We start from the raw sequence: 27,096 nt of genomic DNA, 5'->3' as shown, positions 1-27,096 counted from the left end.
TTCACCTGTTGGTAAGTTGATGGAGAAGATCCTGAGAGGCAGGATTTATAAAGATTTGGAGAGGCATAATATGATTAGGAATAGTCAGCATAGCTTTGTCAAAAGCAGGTCATGCCTGATTGAATTTTTTGAGGATGTGACTAAAAACATTGATGAAGGTAGAGCAGTAGATGTAGTGTATATGGATTTCAGCAAAGCATTTGATAAGGTACCCCATGTAAGGCTTATTGAGAAAGTTAAGGAGACATGGGATCCAAGGGGTCCTTGGTTTGTGGATCCAGAATTGGCTTGCCCACAGAAAGCAAAGAGTGGTTGTAGATGGGTCATATTCTGCATGGAGGTTGGTGACCAGTGGTGTGCCTCAGGGATCTGTTCTAGGACCCTTTCTCTTCGTGATTTTTATAAGTGACCTGGATGAGGAAGTGGAGGGATGGATTCGTAAATTTGCTGACAACACAAAGGTTGGGGTGTTGTGGATAGTGTAGAGGGCTGTCAGAGGTTACAGTGGGACATCGATACGATGAAAAACTGGGCTGAGAAGTGGCAGATGGAGTTCAACCCAGATGTGTGAGGTGGTTCACTTTGGTAGGTCAAATATAATGGCAGAATATAGTATTAATGATAAGACTCTTGACAGTGTGGAGGATCAGAGGGATCTTGGAGTCCAAGCCCATAGGACACTCAAAGCTGCTGCGCAGGTTGACTGTATGGTTAAGAAGGCATACGGTGCATTGGCCTTCATCAACCGTGGGATTGAGCTTAAGAGCCGAGAGATAACGTTACAGCTATATAGGACCCTGGTTAGAATCCACTTGGAGTACTGTTCTTAGTTCTGGTCACCTCACTACTGGATGGATGTGGAAAATATTGAAAGGGTGCAGAGGAAATGTACAAGGATGTTGCCTGGATTGGGGAGCATGCCTTATGAGAATAGGTTGAGTGAACTTGGCCTTTTCTCCTTGGAGTGACATTGGATGAGAGGTGACCTGACAGAGGTGTATAAGATGATGAGAGGCATTGACCATGTGGATAGTCAGAGGCTTTTTCCCAGGGCTGAAATGGCTAACATAAGAGGGCGCAGTTTTAAGGTGCTTGGAAATAGGTACAGAGGAGATGTCAGGGTTAAGTTTTTTACGCAGAGAGTGGTGAGTGCGTCGAATGGGCTGCCGGCGACGGCGCTTCGAGGTGGGTACAATAGGGTCTTTAGAGAGACTCCTGGACAGCTATGTGGAGCTCAGAAAAATAGAGGGCTATGGGTAACCCTGGGTAATTTGTAAAGTAAGGACATGTTGGGCACAGCATTGTAGGCTGAAGGGCCTGTATTGTGCTGTAGGTTTTCTGTGTTTCTATCTCTTGTACCATATTCTTCCATGTTCTTATCTAATTTCCCTAAGCACATTAAGTTGACTTCCTCCTGCAACTAAATTTCACATATCTGACATCCTAAGGTAAAAAAAGAAAACCCTGAAGGATTTGCTTTTAGTGATTATTATGTATGGGTCTTTGTTGTGGAAGGTGTGGAAAGACACAGAAAGACACATGAAGACATCTAAGCAACACACACAAAATGCTGGAGGAACTCAGCAGGCCAGGTAGCATAGAAAGAGTCGATGTTTCAGGCCGAGACCCTTCAGAGTGCTGATGAACTGGCTCATCCTGAAACATTGACTGTCCACACTTTTCCATCGATGCTGCCTGGCCTGCTGAGTTCTTCCGGCATTTTGTGTGTGTTGCTCGGGTTTCCAGCCTCTGCAGATTTTCTCTTGTTTGTCATAAGGACGTTCTGCCTGTCGAGTCTTTGCTGGTTTGTTTGTTTTGTTTATTTAGAGATACAGCACGATAAAAGACCCTTCCAGCCCAATGTGCTCGTGCCCTCTAATTACACCCATGTGACCAATTAACCGACTAACCCGTACATCTGTGGGATGTGGGAGGAAACAGAAGCGCCCAGAGGAAACCCACACGATCATGGGGAGAGCATACAGTCTCCTCGCAGACAACAGTGGGAGTTGAACCAAGTTTGGTAGCACTGTAATAGAGTTACGCTAACTGCTCTACTGCCATGCCGCCCCTGGTTCTCAGAGTACACACATTACCATTCATGACTTGATTACTGAAATCTGTTCTTTTTTCCATACGCATCAATTCTTCATCGTCCACCCACCTACACCAGGGGTCACTTACAGTAGCCATGTAACCTACCAGCGGTCCTTTGGGTGTGGGAGGAAATCAGAACAAACTCATTTGATGATACATTGACCAGTGCACAGGAGATATATAGCCTTGCTGGCTTTAATCTTCCATTCGGGTTTTTATTTCTTTCTAGGAAAAAGACATCACGCCCGACCCTCAGTTGCTGGAAAAGGTGAATGAATGTGCCAGTCGACTGAAAGACTTGAGACAACACGGCCAACCATTAAGCTACTTAACCCCCGAATTGTCTGACGTCATTGACTTTTTTATAGCACTGACTGTTTGTAACACTGTAATGGTTTCATCCCCGAACCAACCGAGACTTAAGGGCCGAGCCCGCTTTGAGATGAAGTCCCCGGTCAAGTCGTTAGAAGATTTCATCAAAAGGTTTACTCCCAGCCGCCTTACCTCGGGCTCCAATAACAGCAGTTCCTCCAGTCTGTCCACAAGTAAATCTCTGCACAGAGTCTCTGCCAGCACCTTGACCTCTCCTTCTTCAGACACTGCCTCCATGAGGATGGCGGAAGAGCTTGGCAGATCCCCCCAGCGGGAGAAGAATGAGAACGGCTTTCAAGCAGAGAGCACGATCGCTGAGGGAAAGGATGGAGAGCTGCGCTACGAGGCAGAGAGCCCGGATGAAGCTGCCCTGGTTTACGCAGCCAAAGCCTACAACTGCGCCCTGGTGGGCCGACTCCCGGAACAGGTGACAGTGGAGTTGCCTCATGTGGGCAAGTTGGCCTTTGAGCTCTTGCACACGCTGGGCTTCGATTCCACCCGGAAGCGGATGTCCGTGGTGGTGAGGCACCCCCTGACTGATGAGATTGTTGTTTACACTAAAGGGGCAGATTCTGTCATCATGGACCTTCTCCAGAAGCAACCCACAGGTAAGGAACTGTTTCTGCTTTCCTGAAAGCTTTGTGCTTATAGTATTCTTCACAGTGATGGAGTACGTCTATGGTCCGGCACCTTGTTGACTGGAACAAAGATGTAGACTATTTTCCATATAGGGAGTAAATTCAGAAATCAGAGGTGCAGAGGGACTTGGGAGTCCTAGTGCAGGATTCTCAAAAGATTAAGTTGTGGATTGAGTCAGTCGTGTGGAAGGCAAATGCAATGCTAGCAATTATTTTCAGAGGACTAAAATATAAAAGCAAGGATGTCTTGCTGAGGCTTCATAAGGCATTGGTCAGACTGCATTTGGTGTATTGTAAGCAATTTTCGACCCCTTCACTAAAAAGGATTGCTGGTATTGGAGAGGGTCTGGAAAAGCTACATGAGAATGATCCCTGGAATTAAAGGGTTTATATATGAGGAGTGTCTGTAGACCCTGGGCCAGTACTTGCTGGAGTTTCTCATTGGAACTCCGGGCTTAGATAGAGGGGACATGGAGAGAACGTTTCCAATAGTGGGGCAGTCTAGAACCAGAGGGCACAACTCAGAACACAAGTAAGTCCCTTTAGAACAGCGATGGGGAGGTATTTCTTTAGCCAGAGGGTGGAGAATCTGTGGAATTCATTGCCGCAGACAGTTGCGGAGGCCAAGTCACTGGATATATTTAAAGCAGAGGTAAATAGGTTCTTGATAAGTAATGGTGTCCAAGGTTACAGGGAGAAGGCAGGGAAATGGGGTTGAGAGGAATAATAAATCTGCTATGCTCAAATGGTGGAGTGGACTCGATGGGTAAAATACTTTGTAGCTTAATTCTGTTCCTAGCTCCTACAGTAAGTGAGAGACAGAATTCCAATTAAACTACCCACAGCTGCACTGTGAGCAAATTTCAGAAGAGTGACATGATATGCTCTGTCCTCCCAACATCACTTACTGTATGTGGAGTGGGGGGGAACGGAGGGAGTAAACTATGTGCTACATTTGTTCAGCATACTAGAAATAGGGGAATAGGGGGCATCCAATTTCTAGGAGCTTCACAGCTTCAGAGGCCTAAATTCAACTCTGGATCTTTCATTAGATTGAATTAGTTCAGTTTATTGCCATATACACTCAGTTGCCACTTTATTAGGTACACCTTCTCATTAATGCAAGTATCTAAGCAGCCAGTCATGTGCCAGCAATTCAATGCATAAAAGCATGCCGACGTGGTCAAGAGATTCAGTTGTTATTCAGACCAAACATCAGAGTGGGGAAGAACTATGATCTAAGTGAACAACAGGAATTCTGCAGATGCCGGAAATTCAAGCAACACACATAAAAGTTGCTGGTGAACGCAGCAGGCCAGGCAGCATCTCTAGGAAGAGGTACAGTCGACGTTTCAGGCCGAGACCCTTTGTCAGGACTAACTGAAGGAAGAGTGAGTTTTGAAAGTGGGAGGGGGAGGGGGAGATCCAAAATGATAGGAGAAGACAGGAGGGGGAGGGATGGACTAAGTGACCTTGACTAGGGAATCATTGTTGGTGCCAGATGGGATGGTCTGGATATCTTAGAAACTACGGATCTGTGATTTTCATGCACAACAGTCTATAGAGTTTACAGAGAGTGGTGTAGAAAACTTAAAAACATCCTGTGAGTATTAGTTCTGTTAATGAGAGAGGTTAGTGGAGAATGGCTAGATTGGTTTAAGCTGACAGGAAGGCAACAATAGCTCAATAACCACATGCTATGACAGTATGTGCAGGAGAGCATCTCTGAACTCACAAGTCTTGAAGTGGATGGGCTACAGCAGCAAAAGACCACAAACAAACACTCAGTGTCCGCTGAGGTAGCTAATTAAGTGGCCACTGACTGTACAGCAGGGTGCAATGAAATTCCTTGCTTGCATGAAGCTCACAAAGTACTGAGTGCCCATGGTAGTGATAAATACAACAATGAGCACAAAAGATCAATATCGTGCAAAGACTGGTAACTGGCTTATTATTAGCACATGTACTGAGATGGATTCAAGATTCAAATTTATTTCTCACGTGTTCATCGAAACTTAATGAAAACCTGTGCCATAAAAACAGGCCATTTCACGGCATAAGTACATTGAGTTATTGCAAAGGAAAAGCAATAACAAAATGGAGAATATAGTGTTACTGTTCTGAAGAAATTTACTTTGAACTCTGAATGTGTAGTGCGGGTAGACAGTAAGCTGCAAAGGTCATGCTGAGGTCAGTTGTGAGGCAAAGAGTTCATCTTTACCGTACCAGAGGTCCATTTGCTCATCTTCTAACAGCAGGGTAGAAGTAGCTCTTAAGCCTAGTGGTGTGTGTTGTCACGTTCTTGTATCTCCTGCCTGATGGAAGGGAGAGAAGGGGGAATATCCGGGGTGGGTGAGATCTTTCATTATGTTCGCTGAAGGGCTGTTTCTGTGCTATGGCTCTTTGTTGTCTGTTTGTCTGAGGCAGCAGTTTGTATCATAGTGTATGAAGCTTTCATAGTCAAGTAGATGAAATAACAGTACAAAAAGGGCAGGAAAGGGCTAAAATGAGGGGGCCTCGTTTTAAGGTGTTTAAAAGGAGAGTATGGGGGGCATGTCAGAGGCAAGTTTTTTCACACAGAGTAAAGCTTTAAAGAGCAAAGCTCCAGAGCTCCAGAGATTAGGACAACAAAGAGGTGGTCACAGGAGGCAGAGGAGCAGCTATGAAATTGCTTCGAGTCAATAGACTGGGCCGTGTTCATCTGTGAATCTGAATAAATACACCATGGTTGTCATGGACTTTATTAAAACAACTGTAAATGAGTGCGTCCCCACAAAATCATTCAGTCTTTCCCAATTGGATGAACCATGAGGTCTGCAATCTGCTGAGGGACAGATCAGCGACATTGAAGTCTGGCGACCAAGAAAGTTACAAGAGGTCCAGGTGTGATCTCCGGCGAGCTATCTCACAGGCAAAGTGGCAATTCTGGACTAAACTTGAATCAACAAATGATGCTTGACAGCTATAGCAGGGCTTGAATACTACCACCTCTTGGAAAGTTAAATCAAGCAACGTAGGCGACAGCAGGGCTTTACTTCCAGACAAGGTCCATGCCTTCTATGTTCGCTTTGATCATCAAAACACGGAGGAACCATCACAAATTCTCACAGCCCCTGATGATCCTATGATATCATTCTCTGAGGGGACATGCAGGCAGCCCTCAGGGGGATGAACCCATGAAAAGTATCTGGCCCAGACAGGTATTTTACCAAGTACTAAAGATCTGGGCTGATCAACTGGCTGGAGTATTCACTGAGATCTTTAACCTCTTGTTCCACCAGATTGGGGTGCCCACCTGCTTCAGCCAGGCTTCAATTAGACCAGTGCCCAAAAAGAGTATGGTGACCTGCCTCATTGACTGTTGTCCAGGAGCACTTTCATCCACAGTGAGGTGCTTTGAGAAATTGGCAAAGAAACATTTCGACTCCTGCCTGAGAAGCAACTTAGATCCGCTCCAATTTGCCTACCAGAGCAACAGGTCCACAGCAGATGCCATTTCATTGCCTCTCCACTCAGCCCAGGAATATCTAGACAACGAAGATGCGTTACCTCAGGATGCTTTTTATTGACCACAGCTCAGCATTCAATACAATTATCCCCTCAAAACTAATCAATGCGCTCCTAGACTTTAGCCACAATACATTCGATCTTCGATTTCCTCACTTGCAGACCCCAGTCAGTTCGGATTGGCAACAATCTCTCTTCCACAATCTCCATCAACTCAGGTGCCCCACGAGGCTGTGTGCTTAGCCCCCTGCTGTACTTGCATTATGCTTATGACTGTAAGGATAAACACTGCACCAATGCCATATTCATGTTTGCTGATGACACCACTGTCACAGGCCGAATCAAAGGTGGTGATGAAGCAGCATATAGGAGGGAGATTGAAAATCTGGCTGAGTGGTATCATAATAACAACCTCTTAACTCAATGTCAGCAAAATGAAGGAGCTGATTATAGGCTTCAAGAGAAGGAAACCAGAGGCCCATGAGCAGTCCTCATTGGAGGATCAAAGTTGGAGAGGGTCAGCAGCTTTAAATTCCTCTGTGTTATTATTTTGGAGGATCTGTCCTGGGCCCAGCAAGTAAGTGCAATTGTGAAGAAAGCACGGCGTCACCTCTACTTCCTTAGGAGTTCATGAAGATTCACGACAAGCTTCTATAGATGTGTGGTGGAGAGTATATTGACTGGCTGCATCACTGCCTGGTATGAAAACACCGATGTCCTTAAATGGAAAATCTGACAAAAAGCAGTGGATATGGCTCTGTCCATCACGGGTAAACCCTCCCCACCAATGAACACATCTACATGAAACGCTGTCGTAGGAAAGCAACATCCACCATCAGTGATCCCCGTCACCCAAGACATGCTCTCTTCTTGCTGCTACCATCAGGAAGAAGCTACAGGAACCTGAGGTCTCACATCACTAGGCTCAGGAAGAATTACTGCCTCTCGACCATCAAGCTCTCAAACAAAAAGGGATCATTTCGTTCGACTTCACTTGGCTCATCACTGATCTGTTCCCACAACCTATGGACTCACTTTCAAGGACTCTTCAGCTCATGTTTTCAATATATTTATTGCTAATTTATTTATTATTATTTCTATTCTTTTCATATTTGCACTCTTGTTGAACGCCCAAGCTGGGTGGTCTTTCATTCGATTATTTTATGGCTATTATCCAATACATTTATAGATTTATTGAGTATGCCCATAAGAAAATGAATCTGAGGGTTAATAATGGTCCCTATATGTACTTTGATGATCAATTTACTTTGACTTTGAACATTGACAGATGCATGGAACGCACTGCAGGGTGGTGGTAGAGACATCCACATTATGACACTTAAGAAACTCTCAGAATGACACATGGATGATTGAAAAATAGAAGGCTATGTAGGAGGGAGGAGTTAGATTGATCTTAGAGTAGGTTAAAATGTCAGGACAACATCGTGGGCTGAAGAACCTGTATTGCACTGTACTGGTCTTATGTTCTAAATATATAGGAAAATTATTAATGTGACAGCACTATTCACATTAGAGGAAGACAGAAAGTGATGGATTGGTCCAATAACTCTCATTGGACTTGCATTAAAAGCAGTAAGTGAGGAAATATTGGCAACACGTTTGAAAAACCATATTCAAACAAGTAGAGTGAGCATGGTGTGCAAGATTGAGGATTGTTTAGTGACATTTGCAGTACACAAGTGGAAAGGAGAATGAAATTGGACCCAGAAGCAGTCGGTTGGCGGGATTGGAGGCAAACACCTGCGGACAGGATGTCAATGTCACAGAAGCACCGCGACTTTGTGGCCGAGCCCATGGGCGAGAAGTCCGTTAACTGCCTGGCAGGGATCGGTGAGACCCAAAATTTATAAAAAAAGGAGAATGAAATTGTGGTTACTCTGGATTCGATGCAGCACAGAAAAAAACATAGTAAGATATAGAACACAGTAGTTTAAAAAACAAAAAAATTAAATACATAAGATAGCTTATATCCATTGATCGTACTTCTATAAAGTGATGCTAGACGCAGGAGTGTCTACATAAGGTGACTGACAAGGCGTGATGAAGTAGTGGTGATGGGGGTGGTGTGGTGTGGTAGCTTAAAGGCTGGAGGTGTTGATTCGCCTTACCATTCGGGGAGAGCAGCTGTTTTTGAGTCTTTTGGTCCTGCTGTGGATGCTACGTAGTTTCCTCCTCTTGGAGGTGGGACAAACAGTCCATGAAGCAAGGTGGGTGGGATCCCTCATGATATTGCTAGCCTTTTACCTGCACCTTTCTGTATATATGTCCTTGATGGCGAGTAGGCTGGTGCCGGTGATGCATTGGACCATTTTGACTAAGCATTCTGGAGCCTTCCTGTCCGCCGCAGTGCAGTTTCCGTACCATGCGGTGATGCAGTATGTTAGGATGCGCCCTACCGCACATCTGTAGAAGACTGTGGCTATTGATATGCATAGTCCAGCTCACTTCAGCCTCCTCAGAAAGTAGAGCATTAGTAATCTTTCTTGATTGTGTGGAGTGTGTTCTGGGACCATGAGGAATTGTACAGGGTCTACACTCCCTGCAGTTTGAAATGGCCTGTAGCTTCCACTCGTGTGCCACCGAGGCAAAGAGGGCTGAGAGTGGTGCAAGTTCTCCTGAAGTCAATTTCCGTGAAGGGGAATCGCGTGTGATAAAATCTTTTTTGAGAAAGTATGGACCAGTGTGGATAGAGGGGAACTCGTAAATGTATTCAGACTTTCAAAGGGTATTTAATGAGGTTCAGTATTTTATAAAAGCTTAAGTCACAAGGTTAGAACCCAATGATGCTAGAAGTAACACTGACAGATTCAGATTCCCCTATTTATCACATGTACATTGAAACATACAGTGAAACAGTCATTTGTGTTAACAACCAACATAACCCCCGGGTGTGCTGAGGGCGGCTTGCAAGTGTTGTTACACATTCCGGTGCCAGTATTACATGCGTGCAGTGTTCAGCAGGAAAACACCAGCAACAAAAGTAAAACAAGCTCGTTCCCACCCGCTACACACACATACAGACAGGCCTTCAGACCCGGGAGCTCTGGCCTCCGGGCATCTGACCACAGTCCTTGGCCCTGGATGTTGAGACAGTCAGATGTTCGGTCTCCGACATCCAGTCCCTGGCCTGGACTTGCAGACATCTGGCCTCTATGCCAACCTAAGGGCACTAAAAGAGGCAAGAAGCACCAAATGAAGGTGGGGGGGAAATGTATTTTTACAGTTGATGATCCATGACCAGTGGGGTACAATGTGGTCAGTGCTGAGACCACAGCAGTTCACACGATGACTTGGAAGAAGGAAGTGAATGTTGAGTTGCCAAATTTTCAGATGACACTAATATAACAAGGAAGGCCAGAGGAGGATGCAAACAGTTTACCATAGGGGTTCCCAACCTTTTTTTATTCTATGGACCAAAACCACTAAGCAACGTATCAGCGGACCCCAGGTTTGGAACCCTTGATCTACAGAGTGATACCCTGGATGGATAGGTCCGTGGGAAGAATGATGCAAAAAGGCAGTGTGTTGAAATGTGAAATTAAATGTAGGACCAAATCATTTTGTCTTAGGTGGAGAATTTACAGAGAGCTGCAGCATTAGAAGTTCAAAATAAATTTCCTATCAAAGTACATATATTGACAGAATGTTTGGATATGGCCCAAGTGCAGAGGGAGAGAGACACTGAAGTCTTGGAGGCCAAGTCTGTGGGCATATTTAAGGTGGAAGTAGATAGTTTCCTGATTGGTTAGGGCATTAATGGATATGGCGAGGAGGCAGGTGTATGGGGTTGAGTGGGATCCGAGATCATCCATGGTGGAATGGCAGAGCAGAATTGATGGGCTGAATGGATGGCCTAATTCTGCTCCTATGCCTTATGGTCTTAATTCTCACTGCTGTCTGTAAGCAGTTTGTGACTGCATGGTTTTCCTGAGTACTCCAGTTTCCTCACACATTCCAAATGTGTAAGGGTCAGTGTTAGTAAGCTGTGGCATACTATGCGGCTGTCCTCAATGCATACTTGGACTGTTTTGGTCGTTGATAAATAAGATATAGGATCAGAATTAGGCCATTTGGCCCATCGAGACTGCTCTGCCGTTTCATCATGACTGATCCAATTTTCCTCTCAGCCCCAATCACCTCCCTTCTCCCTGTATCCCTTCATGCCATCAGCAAACAAGAATCTTACAAACTCTAAACACAAAATACTCTGCAGATGCTGGGGTCAAAGTAACAAAGCCGTCTGCCCCTTCTCTCTTCAGTCCTGACAAAGGGTTCCAGCCCGAAATGTTGACTGATCGTTTCCACGGATGCTGCCCGATCTGCTGAGTTCCTCCAGCGTGTTGTAAGTGTTGATCTCACAAACTCTGCCTTAAATATATGTAAAGACTTGGCCTCCACAGCTGCCTGTGGCAAAGAATTCCACAGATTCACCACTCTCTTGCTAAAGAAACTCCTCCTCATCTCCATTTTAAAAGGACGTCCCTATATTCTGAGGTTCACTGATTTTAATGAGAACTGTGGCAGACTTTTAAGGGAAAGGAGAACATTAAAAGCTTGGCCCATAGGGCCGTTAACTAAGACTCTCAAACTGAAAGATAAATGTCAATACCGCGGCTAAAAACATTAATTTAATACTAAATGAATACCACTCCTTTTCAGCATTGGTCAAAATGGTAATACTCTTTCCCGGACAAGGACAAGGGTAAGCTGGGGGCATAATAATGTTGTGCTTTTGGTCACATCTTGACAAGACTACAATGAAAAGAAGGGAGTTAAATATCGCTGGAACATACTTGTTCATGAGCTCAAGCAGTTGCCAAACCTGCTGCACACCCGCCCGTAAGGGTGCATAGACCCCACAGTAGAGTCCATGCATGCTCTACCCGAAGATTTCTTTTCTTGCAGGCATCCACAGTAAAATTAATAAATTTGGGTGGAGGGGTCCCAGAAAAGCCAGAGAACAGAAAGATGGTGCACTGTTGCAGCAGATCATAGGGAAGGCTAATGGAACCTTGGTTCATACTTCAGGGAGCCTGGAGATTTAAGGGAGGAATTCTACCCATAGGGAGCAGTTGTAATGAGATTACATCTGGAGCATTGCAAAGATCTACCCTTCGAGGAAAATCTCTTATGTCTTTTAATGTGGTTCAATGAAGATTCACTTAGTTAATCCTGGGTAAGGAGGGGTTTTATTTTTTTTCAATTTAGGGATACAGTGTGGAACAGGCCCTACCAGCCCAGCGAGCCACACCTCCCAGCGACCCACTTATTTAACAATTTACAGTGACCGGTAGGGTTTTTCTACAAAGAATGTTTAAACAGTTGGCTTTTCCACTCATTGAAATTTAGGAGAATAGAGGCAATCTTAAAATATAATTCAGAATTATAAAATTATAAAGAGCAGCACATTAAACAGTACAGCGAACAGCATGTTGCCCTAATGAGAAGACCTCGGTGGTGGTAGGGTTTTCATTAGTCTCACAGCCTGAGGGGAGAGGCTGTTACCCAGTCTGGCAGCCTTAGCTCTAATATTTCTGTACCACCTTTCTGGCAGCAGTGGGTCAAAGAGGTTGTGGGTTGGGTGGCAGAGATCCTCAACAGTGACTTGGGTCCTCATCAGCAACATTCCCAGTAAGTGTCACAAATAGAGGGGAGGGAGACCTTAGTAATCCTCTCAGCAGTTTTTACTGTCCTCTGTTGTTGCAAGGACGTGGCTGGGGACAAACCCAAGTGCAAGACACAGGCGCTGAGACAGAGTCATGAGGCGTTAGCACCGCTGCGAACAGGGAACCAGTATCCAGGAGAGTCTTTACACAGAGACAAGGGTCACATAGAGTATCCAGGAAACAATGTGGAACTTAGAACTGACAGTTCTCAGGAATCAGGAAACGAGGTTTACTCACACTGGAGTTGACCAATGAACTGGCAGCTCCTTGTTGCGATCACAGGTTCTTTATTCTGCATTTTCTGATGGAAAGCAGGTGTGTGTAGTTAGTGGAACCTGGGAATGACTGGAAATTCAATGAGGGGATTGAGGCCCAATTCCCGAGGTAACTAGCAAGGTGGGGGATTGCCAGAAGGGACCACGACGTCTGTAGGGCCTTGTAGTTTCTGTACCACGCAATGATGCAGCCAGACAAGACACTTGACGTTACTCCTGTAGGAAGTAGTTGGAATGGGGGCGGGGAGCCTCTTCACCTCAGTCTCCTCAGAAAGTGTAGAGGCTGCTGTGCCTTCTTGACTAATGAGGAGGTGTTGTGGGTCCAGGTTAGATCATCCATTATGTATACAGAAGGAACTTTGCTCTTCGCTCTCTCCACGGCAGAGCCATTGGTGTGCAATGGAGAGTGGGCCACCTGTGCCTTCCTGAAGACCACAATCATCCCCTTTGTCTTGTCCGCGTTGAGAGTCCGGTTGCTGTTCTCGCAGCATTTGACAAACCTCTCTACCTCCTCTCTGTATGCTGATTCATTATTGCTGAGAGCAGTCTCTGCAGTATCATCAGCAAACGATGATGCAGTTTGAGCTGGATCTGGCAATGCAATCATGAGTCAGCAGTGGAATAAGCACACAACCCTGGGAGACACCAGTGCTCAGCTTGGTGGAGCTTGTAGTGATGCTGCCAAATTAGACTAACTGGGTTCTTTCCATAAAGAAGTCCAAGATCCAGTTACAGAGAGGGGTGTTGAATCCCAATGAGGACAGTTTACTCACCAGCCTCTGACGGCTGACTGTGTTAAGTGTTTAGATGAAGTCAATGAACAACATCCTCGCGTATTGAGACTTTATGAGGCACTAGTGAGGCTTCATTTGGAGTGTTGTGAGCAATTTTGTTCCCCTTATCTTAGAAAGGATGTGCTGAAACTGGAGAAGGTGGGCCAGCTGGGGGTGCAATGACATCAGCGCTGGACCTGGGAGCGGAGGTTCCCGGGTTTGAAACCAGTCGGGTCCGCTCCCGAGTACGCTTTCCATCCGTGCCGAGTTGAGTGTCGAAATCGCAACTCGACCTCGTAAAATAAAGGTTAAAAAACTGCGAAAATGTCTATGTGAGGAGTGGCGCATCACACAGTCTCTATCTCACTCCGCGCCTTGTAAAACCCATGAAAAAGACATCATCACGGACACACGCACGCACACGCACAGACTCACAAGCACGCAGGCACACGCCAAAAAAAAAGAAAGAAAAAAACTGGAGAGGGTTCAAAGGAGGTTCATGAAAATGATTCCAGGATTGAATGGCTTGTCATATGAAGAGCGTTTGATGACTCTGGGCCTGTATTCACTAGAATTCAGAAGAATGAGGAGTGACCTCGTTATCAAATGATGAACGGCCTTGTTAGAGTGGATGTGGAGAGGATGTTTCCTGTGGTAGGAGAGTGTAAGACCAGAGGACACAGCTTCAGAATAGAGAGGGGTTCTTTTGGAACGGCAATGAGGAGTGGATTTCTTTAGTTAGAGAGTGGTGAATGTGTGGAATTATTTGCCACAGGCAGCTGTGGAGGCCAAGTCTTTGTGTATATTTAAGGCAGAGGTTGATAGATTCTTGATTGGTGAGAGCATGAAAGGATACGGGGAGAAGGCAGGAGACTGGGGCTGAGAGGGATCAGCCATGATGAAATGGCAGAGTAGATTCGATGGGCCAAATGGACTTATTCTGCTCCTATATCTTATTCTGTTATGTGAGACATCATTTTCTAGGTGGGACAGGACAGAGTGGAGGGTGAAGTCTATGGCATCGCCAGTGAACTGGTTTGAGAGGTAGGCGAACTGGAAAGGGTCCAGCGTAGCAGGAATGTGGGATTTTATATGATCCATTACCAGCCGCTCAAAGCACTAATGATTGTTGAAGTCGGTGCCAGTGGACAAGAATCACTAAGGACAGTTATTGTTGCCCTCTTGGGCACCGGCGTAACAGTGGCTGCTTGAAGCCTGCAGGATTAGCGGACTGTTTCAGAGAGATAGTAAAGATATGTATGGCTATTTTTATAACATGGAAAAATACACTTGCTGATTCGTTTTCCATAGTATTTTATCAGAACAATGGAGATAAGATCTCTGACAAGGACTTCTGCATTGGAAGATGAGTTCAATGAAAACACAGAACCGCAAGAAAAATATTTTGTTTGCATTTCTGAACAGGAAACAGTCTTGTGGGTGTTTTATTTTATATGAATTGAGCAACGTATGACTGTCAAACCCTGTCTCAACCTACATCACAGACCCCAGCTGTGCAGCAGAGAGATGAGTGGATTTGAGTTATATTGATGGAAGGAACTATTTTTGCCAAAATCCTTTCATTTTCTATGTGAATTCTTAATAATTAGTGATTGAAATGAGTTTGCTTTTGATTACAAGTAAACCCAGTATATATTGGTGTCTGTTGTGTCTGGGTGATGTTGCCAAATTGTGGATTGGCCCTTTACCTTCTGAGTCAGTCGACCTGCATCCTGTAATCTGCACTCTTGGTGCTGGTTCACTTGATGGAGGGGTACAAATGATAAGAGGCACACATCAAGTGGACCGTCAGAGACTTTTTCTCAGGGTAGAAATGGCTGATGCAAAAGGACATGAATTTGAAGTGATTGGACAAAAGTATAAGTGGGGGTTGGCAGAGGCAAGTTTTTTGCTCAGAGAGCAGCATGTGCATGGAGTGCACTGCAGGAGAGGGGTGGTGGTACAGCTGGTGTATTAGGGACATTCAGGATAATCTTTGATAGAACAATACAGGGATATGTGAGAGAGAAGGGTTAGATTGGTCTTGGAGTAGATTAAAAGATTGGCAAAGATGGGCAAAAGGGGCTGGGCTACTCTGTAATGTTCTAAGTTCTATCAATGTTTCATTTCCTCCAGGGTCGCCTTCCTTTCAAAGATTCTTCCTGAATTCTAATCACCTTTTATTGAGACCTTCCTTAAAATACTTCTCTTTGAACAAGCTTTTGGTTACCCTTGCTAAAATCTCCTTTGACGCAGCATCCATTTTTAGATAGTTACTCAGTGGTTGAGCACTTTAGATATTTCTGTAACAAAGGCACAGCCTGAGGCTTGTCATTTCTGTGGTATCGGACTCCTAACGTCGCCCCTTTCAGAATCAGAATCAGGTTTATTATCTCTAACATGCTGTATCTCATGAAACTTATTGTTTTGCAGCACCAGTACAGTGCAAAACATTAAAAAAATTACCACAAGTTACAATAAGAATTATATTTTAAAACAAGTCCAAAAAGGGAAAATAATGAGGTAGTGTTCATGAACCGTTCGAAACTTGATCAGGAAAGGCAAAAAGCTGTTCCTAGAAAGTTGAGTTTGTGTCTTCAGGCTTCTGTATCTTTTCCCTGATGGTTGCCATGAGAACTCCACAATTACCGTTAGCACGGGTGCACCACAAGGCTGTGTGCCTAGTCTCCTGCTACTATTCATATTGCACGTCTGGCTGTGAAGCTAAGCACAGTGCCAAGGCCATATGTAAGTATGCTGACAATACCCCTGCCAATGGCCAGATCAAAGGTGGTGACGAATCAGCGGGATTGAAAATCTGGCTGAGTGGTGCCACAACAACCTCTCACTCAATATTAGCAAGACCCAGAAGATGACTGTTGACTTCAGGAGAAGGAAACTGGAGGTCTATGAGCAGTCCTCATTGGGGAATCAAAGGCGGGGAGGGTCAGCAACTTTAACTTCCTCGGTGTTATCATTTCAGAGGATCTGACCTGGATCCAGCATGTAAGTGCCATTACTTTTTTAGGAGGTTGTGAAAAGTTTGTCATGTCATTTAAAACGTTGATAAATTGAAATAGATGTGCAGTGGAGAATATTGTATTGACTGTTCCATCATGGGTACAGCCCAGCCCATCACAGGTAAAGCCCTCCCCACCATTGAGCACATCTGCATGGAGCACTGTTGCAGGAATGTAACATCCGTCATCAAGGACCCCCAATTGTGACGTAACAAATTTCACGTCACATGCCAGTGATAATAAACCTGATTCTGACCATCCGGGCCATGCTCTCTTTTTGCCATCAGGAAGGAGGTGCTGGAGCCTCAAGACCCACGCCACCAGGTTCAGGAACAGTTTATTATCTCTTAACCATCAAGCTCCTGAACCAAGTGTGATAACTTCACTCGTCCCAGCACTAAACTGTTCCCACAACCTGTGGACTCACAACAAGGACTCTTCATCTCACGTTCTTGATACTTATTGCTTATTTAATTATTATTACTTTACATGTTTTTTTTATTGTTTATTTGTATTTACTGTGAATGTCAACAAGAAAATGGGTCTCAGGGTTGTACGTGGTGACATATATGTACTTTGATAATAAATTTACTTTGAATTTTGAGAATTCAACCCAAGTACTACCTATAGTTCTCCAGTAAAGTCAACACTGTTGGCTATTTGATTTCAAACCTCTTTCAGCGTGGTTTATATTATCAAGTGCTAGAGGGTAGCAGTGTGATGTGACTCAGTGGCTTATTCCCCACTCCCAGCTGAAGTCAGGTAATCCCCACATGTCATAAATTTTTACTTCCAAGTACTTAGACGTCATGCAGTTTTGCACAGGCACCTTATCCAGTCCCTTTGCTTATTCTGTTCAACATTTCATCGTCGTCGTGGCTATCCCTCGAGGTCGAGGATGATGGTCTTCGTTCTGTTGATCTACTTATGGGCTCTCAAGTAAACATTTCGAATGTTCAACATTTAAAACTGTCCTGTTTGCATTCTTTCTCAATAAATCTCGAATTGCAAACGCTTGCATAGAATTACAGAGGTACAGCACAGAGACTCACCCACCATCCCACTATCTATGTTCTGCCAACCACACATTTGCATTACTCCCATCTTTTATTCTCCCCATGTTCTCATCGATTCACCTCCACAGCAGGGTCACTTTATCAAGTGCGGCCAAGTAATCTGGTAACCCGTACGGACTGGGGATCTAGGGAGAAACCAGAGCCCCTGGAGAACACCCACACAGTCACAGGGGTCAGAATCAGAATCGGGTTTATTATCACTGGCATGAAATTTGTTGTTTTGCGGCAGCAGTACAGCGCAATACATAAAAATGTTGTTATAAGTTACAGTAAGAAATATAAACAAAATAAGTAAGGAGTGCAAAAGTGAAGCAGGTGGGGAGGCTAGTGCCCATGGTCTTTGGCACTGTGAAATGGCAGCTCCGTTAGTTGCTCCACCGTGCTGCCTAGATCTGAAAATTTCTAAATCGTTATTTCCCATTCCCGAGCAATGCACACAAAATGCTGGAGGAACTCAGCAGGTCAGGCATCATCAAAGTAGTCAATGTTTTGGGCCAAGACCCTCCATCGGATTTGGAAAGGAAGAGGGCACAGGCGTCTGACACTCTTGCTGCTGCCCCTTCCTTTCCAGGCTTGGCTCGAAATATTGGCTGTTTATTTCTCTCCATAGGTGCTAGCCAACCTGCAGGACATGAATAAACGGTCATGGTATCAGGCCGAGGCCCACCTTCAGGTCTGGAAAGGAAGGGTGGGGGGAAGGCCAGAATAAGAAGGTGGGGGGAGTGGAAAGAGGACAAACTAGAAGGTGAGAGGTGAAGCCAGGTGGGTGGGGAGGGGGGAATGAAATAAGAAGCTGGGAGGTGATAGGTGGAAAACACAAAGAGCTGGAGAAGAAGAAATCTGATAGGAGTTGGGAGTGGATCATGGGAGAAAGGGAAGGAGGAGGGGCACGAGGAGGTGATAGGCAAGTGAGGAAAAGAGGTAAGAGGGGGCCAGAGTATGGAATTGAAAAAGAAGGAAGGGGGAGGGGGAAAAAATTACCGGACCTTGGAGAAATTGATGTTCGTGCTTTCTTTTCCAGTCGTGATGATGGGTATCGGCCTGAAATTTTGACTGTTTTAACTATTTGCTGTTACGTACCCCGTAACTGGGTTGCCAAACCAGCAAAAATGGATCACTCAGTTGGAGTTTGGATTACTAGGACTAAGAAAGTTTTATTAAAGAAACAAGCAACACAGTACTCTAATCAAAAGGATAATAAATGCAACAGTTCAGCAATGATAAACACACATGTACACAGAATTAAGATAACAGGATCAATCAAGCTCTATCGTTGTCTAGGGGTAAATGACCAGTTTCAAAGTGACGCAAAGTTCAGTTCAATTTAGTTCAGTTCAGTTCGCAGTAATCGCTGCCGTGGCAATGGACAGTGGGGGGAAGGAGAGAGAGAGCAAAACGAATGAATATTCAACACAGCTTCCACACAGACCTTCGCAGTCAGCTTTCGGGCGAGTCCTTTGTGGTGTCATCTGAGGTCACCGACCGTGACCCCACCATTTCCCGATATGATCGTTTCTCTGCGACGAACCCAGCACCGAGGTAAGGGTGGACACACACCAGGTTCCCGCCGATCGTGCCTTTCCACCCTGTGCGTCTATGGCCAGGTACTTCCCACCGACTTGTGAGAGACGCACCGCTTCCAGGGTCTTGTTACCTCGGGTGTCGTGTGTGTCCTGCCTTAGCGAACCTGTCCCTTTTTATCCCCCTGCTGGGGTATCTCCTGTCCGTCACTTCAAACAGTTCAGGGTTCAAAGGGGAGCTGATCTTGCCAGCTCTCCTTCCTTCATTAACATCTCCAAATGCTGCTCCATTGTTTTCCTTATCTCTCTCTCTCCTGAAGACTGGTGGCAGACCAACTGCTGATTCCACTGGTGCCAGCACAGGACACATACATCTTAATCTATGTGTATTCTTGTCACATTGCATAGATGCAGCCTGACCTGCTGAGTTCCTCCAGTATTTTATGTGTGTTACTCTGGATTTCCAGCAAATGCAGGATCTCTTGTGTTTATGTTTCCCATTCCTGAACTGTTCCTCATGGAAAGTCCTATAATAACTGTTTTCCCAAATCCAGCATGAGCAGATTGGGTTCAGTTTGTAACTCTGGAGTTGCGTCACTGGATTAGCAGTGCACATGCCGACACAGGCTCTTATTCAGTTAAAGGAATCTGGAATTGAAAGGCTTGGATCAGTAATCACGATAATGAAACTACCAGATTATCATAAAACCAAGCCAGTTCACCAGCGCCATTTAGTCAGAATTAGAATTAGGTTTTGTATCGCCGATATACCGTATATCATGAAGTCCGGTGTTTTCTGACAGCAGTACTGAAAATCACCAAATGTTACAATAAATAGATCAATTAATTTATAGTGCAAAATAGGTATAGTGTTCATGGGTTCTTGGACTGTTACAAAATCTGATTAAGAGTGGGTCTTCAGGCTCCTGTACCTCATTGCCGATGTAGAAATAAGAGGAGGGCAGATGGTGAGGGTCCCACATAATAAATCCCACATTCTTGAGACACCGCCGTATGGAGGTGCCCTCGATGGTGGGAGAGTTGTGCCCATGATGGAAAAGGCAGAGTCTGCTATCTGCTGCAGCCTCTTCTGATCCTGTGCATTTTAGCATCCATACCAGGCGGTGATGCAGCCAGTCAGAATGCTCTCCACGGCACATCTAAAGACTTTGGTTTGCAGCAGTGTCAGGAGAGGGAAATAAAATATTGAAAATTAATTTGTTCTGGAAATATTTTTATAAACTGTATTTTTAATTTTATTGTAACTTATAGTGATTTTTATGTTTTGCATTATACTGGTGTTACAAAAACATCAAATTTCACAACACATGCCAGTGATAATAAACCTGATTCTGATTTTGATTTCTGAGGAAAAATGCCTTAAAAGTTTCCTGGCCACAAAAATAAGATCATGGTCTGACATAGAACCTGCAGTGTCAGATGATAGTCTGACCAGTAACTTGTAATATACAAAATAGAAATTAGTGATTATTTTTCGACAGGATAATGTCTCTGGGGTTAATGCATTGAGGAAGCTGACAAAGTGATTCTTGCATCCTGACAATAATGACACTGACTGCAGTTTCTATTTTTGTAAAGTGCTTTCTGCCGGTGGTGGATGTTCAGAGTCTGAGCTGAAAACCTGTAAACTATCATAGACACCAAAAACAAATGGGCTGTGGGAGTTTAGCAAGCTCTGGTAATGGACTCTTCATTAAAATTTCTGTCAGAAAGATTATTAATTTTCCTCAGTCAATGACTCCCTCCTATTTTCCTTCACAACAGCAGAACTGGTTTGGGATTTGTATGCAGTCTTTTGTCATTGGGTGACAGTAGCATTGCACGGAGAATCCTCATTTTTATCTCCCCAGCGATCAGTGAATTCCTGTGTTAGGCTATTTGCGCTCTAGGTTGATTAAAACAGAAATTTCACGCCATCTTAACAGTTTCTTCCCTGCAGACAGTTAATATGATTAACCGTTCTAGGTAGCCCCACACCCTCTATACATGCTGTGTTTTTTATTTTGTCAGCAGTTTATTCCATATTTGCATTTTTTTATGTAATTCTCTATTCTTTGTAATTGTTTATTGATTTTTGCTGATTATTGCACCTTAATCAGTACACCAGAGCAAATTCCTAATACATGTAAATGTATATGGGGAATAAAGTTGATCCTTGATCCTGTGGATTGGAGGGTAGCTAATGTTACCCCACTTTTTAAGAAAGGAGGGAGAGAGAAAACAGGGAATTATAGACCAGTTAGCCTGACATCAGTGGTGGGGAAGATGTTGGAATCAATTATAAAAGATGAAATAGCGGCACATCTGGATAGCAGTGACAGGATTGGTCCGAGTCAGCATGGATTTACGAAGGGGAAATCATGCTTGACTAATCTTCTGGAATTTCTCAAGAATGTAACTATGAAAATGGACAAGGGAGAGCCAGTGGATGTAGTGTACCTGGACTTTCAGAAAGCCTTTGATAAGGTCCCACATAGAAGATTAGTGGGCAAAATTGGAGCACATGGTATTGGGGGTAGGGTACTGACATGGATAGAAAATTGGTTGGCAGACAAGAAACAAAGAGTAGGGATTAAGCAGTCCCTTTCAGAATGGCAGGCAGTAACCAGTGGGGTGCCACACGGCTCGGTGCTGGGACCACAGCTATTTGCAATATATATTAATGATTTAGATGAAGGGATTAAAAGTAACATTAGCAAATTTGCAGATGACACAAAGCTGGGTGGCAGTGTGAAATGTGAGGAGGATGTTTTGAGAATGCAGGGTGACTTGGACAGGCTGGGTGAGTGGCCAGATGCATGGCAATTGTAGTTTAATGTGGATAAATGTGAGGTTATCCACTTTGGTGGCAAGAACAGGAAGGCAGATTTCTATCTGAATGGTGTCAAGTTAGGAAAAGGGGAAGTACGAGATCTAGATGTCCTTGCTCATCAGTCACTGAAAGTAAGCATGCAGAAACAGCAGACAGTGAAGAAAGCTAATGACATGTTGGCCTTCATAACAAGGGGAGTTGAGTATAGGAGCAAAGAGGTCCTTCTGCAGTTATACAGGGCCCTGGTGAGACCACACCTGGAGTATTGTGTGCAGTTTTGGTCTCGAAATTTGAGGAAGGACATTCTTGCTATTGAGGGAGTGCAGCGTAGATTCACGAGGTTAATTCCCAGGATGACGGGTCTGTCATATGTTAAAAGGTTGGAGCGACTGGGCTTGTATACACTGCAATTTAGAAGGATGAGAGAGGATCTGATTGAAACATGTAAGACTATTAAGGGATTGGACACGCTAGAGGCAGGAAACATGTTCCTGATGTTGAGGGAGTCCAGAACCAGAGGCCACAGTTTAAGAATAAGGGGTAGGCCATTTAGAACGGAGTTGAGTAAAGATGCTTTCACCCAGAGAGTTGTGGATCTGTGGAATGCTCTGCCTCAGAAGGCAGTGGAGGCCAATTATCTGGATGCTTTCAAGAAAGAGTTAGATAGAGCTCTTAAAGATAGTGGAGTCAAGGGATATGGGGAGAAGGCAGGAACAGGGTACTGATTGTGGATGATCAGCCATGATCACAGTGAATGGTGGTGCTGGCTCGAAGGGCCAAATGGCCTACTCCTGCTTCTATTGTCTATTGTCTATCCTTGTCTGCTGTCCAGTGTGGATACTGAACGTATATGTGTTATGCTTCATCCATGACCCTCTGTTCCTCAGCCTGGCCCGAGGTTTGGACAACTTGAGCGCTGGGCCAGATTGAAAAGATCAGTGTATCAGGTCCAGAGGTGAGGGAAAGGCGGTTCAGCGCATTGCTTGGCAAGGTTTACCTGTCTCTGCACTGTTCTGAGGCTCTGGCCTGCAACTAACTGGCTCCTGGACCGGCTGCAGTGATGACTGGCCTCAAGGCTGTAGACTCACTTTTGTGAAATTCAGTTCTGAATGTCATTTGCTTATTTTTATTGTTTGCACAAATTGTTTTTTCTGCACATTGTGGGTTTGACAGATTCTTTTTTTAATGGGTTCTATTGGGTTTTTTGTTTGTCGCTGCCGGTAAGGCAATGAATCTCAAGGTTGCATGTAGTATACATACTTCAATAATAAATGTACTTTGAACTTTGAATGAATCATCACAGCCCTTCAAAGTTTTTCTTCTAGCAATAATGCTGATACAGTGCAGCATCGCTTGAGGTTTCTGTGTCATCAGATAACCTGAAAAATGTGAAGACCTCCATCCCTGAAGTCACCATGGTGACATCAAATCTTCTTAACATAATCATTAGTACAAAGCATACTGAAGGGCGTATAGAAGCTGTCCCGGCATGCCATGTTCAGCTCCTGGGTAATTGTTATTGCCCTCGCAACAGCATTCCTTCTGAAGCTTCTTGAAATGTCCACCTGTACTGTTGTCAATAGCAACAGTGATCAAAAGCTTGTTGTGCATTGTCAGTCCATCATTATTCTTTTCAGCGGAAAGGATCTGCACATTTTTATATCTCACAGTTTAGGAGTGAAATCACTTCTTCAGAATTAAGGAGTGCAATGGCACTGGTGTCGCGTCTTTGGATGCCTGGGTGATTAGTAAAAGTGTTGGAAACAGATTAAACTCTTGGCATAGAGGGCCATCTGCCCCTTTTTGGATTTCTCAAGGAGCTTGGTATGTCAATTTTTAATTTCACAATCCTCTGATGGTTTTCTGGACACGTTTGTGGATGATACAAAGGTTGGTGGATGGGCAGGTAATGTTGAGGACGCAGGGGGTCTGCAGGGGACAATGGGCAAGGAAGTAGCAGGTAGAATACAGTAGAAGGAAGTGTCTGGTTGAAGGAATAAAGGCATAGACTATTCTCTGAATGGGGAGCACATTCAGAAATCAGAGGTGTAAAAGGACTTGGGAGTCCTGGTGCAGGATTTCTTAAAGGGTAACTTTGCAGGTTGAGCCCTGTGAGGAAGATAAATGCAATGTTGGCATTCATTTCGAGAGGGCGGGAATATAAAAGCAAGGATGTAATGCTGACAGTTTTATAAGACATTGGTCAGACCGCATTTGGAATGTTGTGAGCATTTTTGGGCTCCTTATCTAAAAAAAAGGATATGCTGGCATTGGAGAGGGTCCAAAGGAGGTTTACAAGAATAATCCCAGGAATGAAAGAGTTAGTGCATGAGGAATGCTTGATTATTCTGGGCCTATGATTGCTGGAGTTTAGAATAATGAGGGGTATCTCACTGAAATCTACAGAATATTGAAAGGCCTACATAGAACAGATTGTGGACAGGATGTTTACAGTAGTCAGAGAGTTTAGGACCAGAGAGCACTGCCTCAGAAGAATGTCCCTTTATAATGGAGATGAAGTGAAATTCGTTTAGCCAGAGGGTGGTGAATCTGTGGAATTCATTGGCACATATAGCTATGGAGGTCAAGTCTGGGTATATTTAAAGCAGAGGTCGATAGGTTCTTAATTTGTAAGGGTGTCAAAGGATGCTGCCTGATTTGCTGAGTTCCTCCAGCATTTTGTGTGTGTTTCTCAAGATTTCCAGCATCCTCAGAAACTCTTGTGCCCATACTTTGGATTTTGGTTTAATTGGTAGCGCTCTTACCTCCAAATTTAAAAGCTAGTCATTTTTTACAAGGTTGGATAGATTTTTGCTCAGTAGGGGAATTAAGGGTTATGGGGAAAAGGCAGGTTAGTTTAGAAGAGCCCATGGTCAGATCAGCCATGATCTTATTGAATGGCAGAGCAGGCTTGACGGGCCAGATGGCCTACTCCTGCTCCTATTTCTTATGTTCTTTTGTCTTCTCCAAAGATGCCAACTCACTGAGTATTCTCAGCATTTGCTGTTTTCACCATTTATCAAGGGCTTCTGTGTGCTCCTCAATATTCACAATCCTGTCAGAATCAAGCGGAACTAGACTGTCAATTTGATGATTTTTCCACATCATAGAACACTCAACATAAACACTGCTCTGGCAGTATTATAGCCAAAAGTAAACCTGTATTTTATAGTTGAGTATACTTGATAAATGGTGAAAAGAGCACACCACCTCACAAATTACTCACTTGTCTGTCAGCCATCACCTTTCCCAGCTCAGTAAAATCTGCATTTCATACATTGTCCTCGTTAATTATCGCAAACCCATAAAACTGGAGACATCCTCAATCTTGAAAAACGGCCTTAGAGAAAAAATTGCGCAAAGGTACAGTACGACCAGAAGCAATTTATTTATCTGTAGTAAATCTTGGTCTTTGCAAATACTCCTCAAAGAGCAACTGGCTGTATATCAGGCCATATCATCACTTATAATTGGTGTATCACTTTCACTTCACTGCACATGAAAGAAATGCACTAAGTCTAAATGATGATATGGCCTGATATCGATTCAGATATTCTTCTTATATCAGGGGCTCCCAATCTGGAATCCACGGACCCCTTGCTCAATGGTATTGGACAATGACCAAACAATGATTGGGAACCTCTGCGCTATGGGAACCTGGTTGTGGAAAACTTAAGTTTTAGTTGAAATATTTAATCAAAAACAGCAAATGCTGAGAATACTCAGCGAGTTGGCATCTTTGGAGAAGACAAAAGAACACAAGAAATAGGAGCAGGAGTAGGCCATCTGGCCCGTCAAGCCTGCTCCGCCATTCAATAAGATCATGGCTGATCTGGCCATGGGCTCTTCTCCACCAACCTGCCTTTTCCCCATTACCTTTAATTCCCCTACTGAGCAAAAATCTATCCAACCTTGTCTTAAATATATCTTCTGAGGTAGCCTCCACTGCCTCATTGGGTAGGGAATTTAACAGATTCACCACTCTCTGCAAAAAACAATTCCTCCTCATCACCGTCCTAAATCTACTCCCCTGAATCTGGCTATGTCCCCCTAGTTCTAGTCTCACTTATCAGTAGAAACAACGTTCCTGCCTTGACTTTATCTATCCCTTTCATAATCTTATATGTTTCTATACGATCTCTCATTCTTCTGAATTCCAGCGAGTACTGTCCCAGGATCAATCTCTCCTCATAGTCTAACCTGCTCATCTCTGGAATCAACCTGATGAACCTCCTCTGCATTGCTTCCAAAGCCTGTATATTGACCAGAACTGCTCAAAGTACTCCAGGTGCGGCCTTACCAATACCCTGTACAGTTGCAGCATAATCTCCCTGCTCTTAAATTCAATCCCTCTGGCAATGAAGGCCAACATTCCATTTGCCTTCTTGATAGCCTGGTGCACCTGCAAACCAAATCCTGCTGTACTTGCAAACCAAATCCTGCTGTACTTGCAAACCAATAAGGAATCAAAGAAGAAATCAGAGTTAACATGTTGGTAGGTGACCTTTCATCAGAGTGGATGAATAGCAATCATGATCAGCAATCATGATTCCTACTAAAATGCTGAACGTGCCTACAGTCTAGAGCAGGATTGGAACCCCTGGCCTAGAGTCGCAAAGAGAACACTTTAACCGTTATCAGGAGGGGGGATGCTGTTAATTTAGAAAGATTAGCTTTATTTGTCACATGTGCATTGAAATATACAGTGAAATGCAATGTTTTGAGTCAATTGAGAATGTGCTGGGGCAACCCATAAGCAATGTTCCCTCTAATTTGTAATGACCAGTGTGTGCAAAAATTTTGTGCTGTACAATTTTTTGCCCAGTGACAACAACATGTGCGCACTTAATTTTTATATGTAGAGATATTCATTTTAATAGCTAGCAAAACACTGTCAATAAGAACTTTGATCTCCTCTGGGTTTGATCATTTTCGCTCTCGTTTATCTACACTCTTTAAGTCTATTTTCGTCTCCGAGCAATCTCATCAGTACCAGGCTTCCAGTGTAACCTATTCCCTCTCACTTGTTCATTAACACCCCTCCCAGACTCGGGGTGATTCCTCATAGTCTAGACCTGCCAGCCCTTGTTCCACCTCCTCACTCCATTTCGTTTCGGCCACCTCCCTTCTTTCTTGCTGTCCAGAGGAAGGTTCTCGAATCAAGACGTCGACTGTCCATCAGGTGCAGCTTCTGCCCCACTGAGATCATCCACTGCTTTGTTTGTTGCTCCAGATTTCTGCACCTGCAATCTCCTGTATAAGTCATCAACATCATTGTGCTTTGGAAGGAGTTCAGTT

The 27,096-nt window shown here is 44.2% G+C and overlaps 1 protein-coding gene across 5 annotated transcripts in view; it reads left to right on the top strand.

Annotated features, from left to right (window-relative positions):
* The window catches only part of atp10a (ATPase phospholipid transporting 10A), a 393,032-nt gene that overhangs the window by 295,964 nt on the left and 69,972 nt on the right, over positions 1–27,096 (top strand). For all 5 annotated transcript variants that reach the window (XM_063054502.1, XM_063054499.1, XM_063054501.1 and 2 more), the window contains one exon: positions 2,327–3,077. In XM_063054502.1, coding sequence (XP_062910572.1) covers positions 2,327–3,077 — 751 coding nt within the window. The remainder of the gene's footprint in view (positions 1–2,326; positions 3,078–27,096) is intronic.

This window comes from Mobula hypostoma, chromosome 7, assembly GCF_963921235.1.
Source record: "Mobula hypostoma chromosome 7, sMobHyp1.1, whole genome shotgun sequence".
Lineage (NCBI taxonomy): Eukaryota > Metazoa > Chordata > Chondrichthyes > Myliobatiformes > Myliobatidae > Mobula > Mobula hypostoma.
This window is presented reverse-complemented; position numbering and strand designations above follow the sequence as displayed.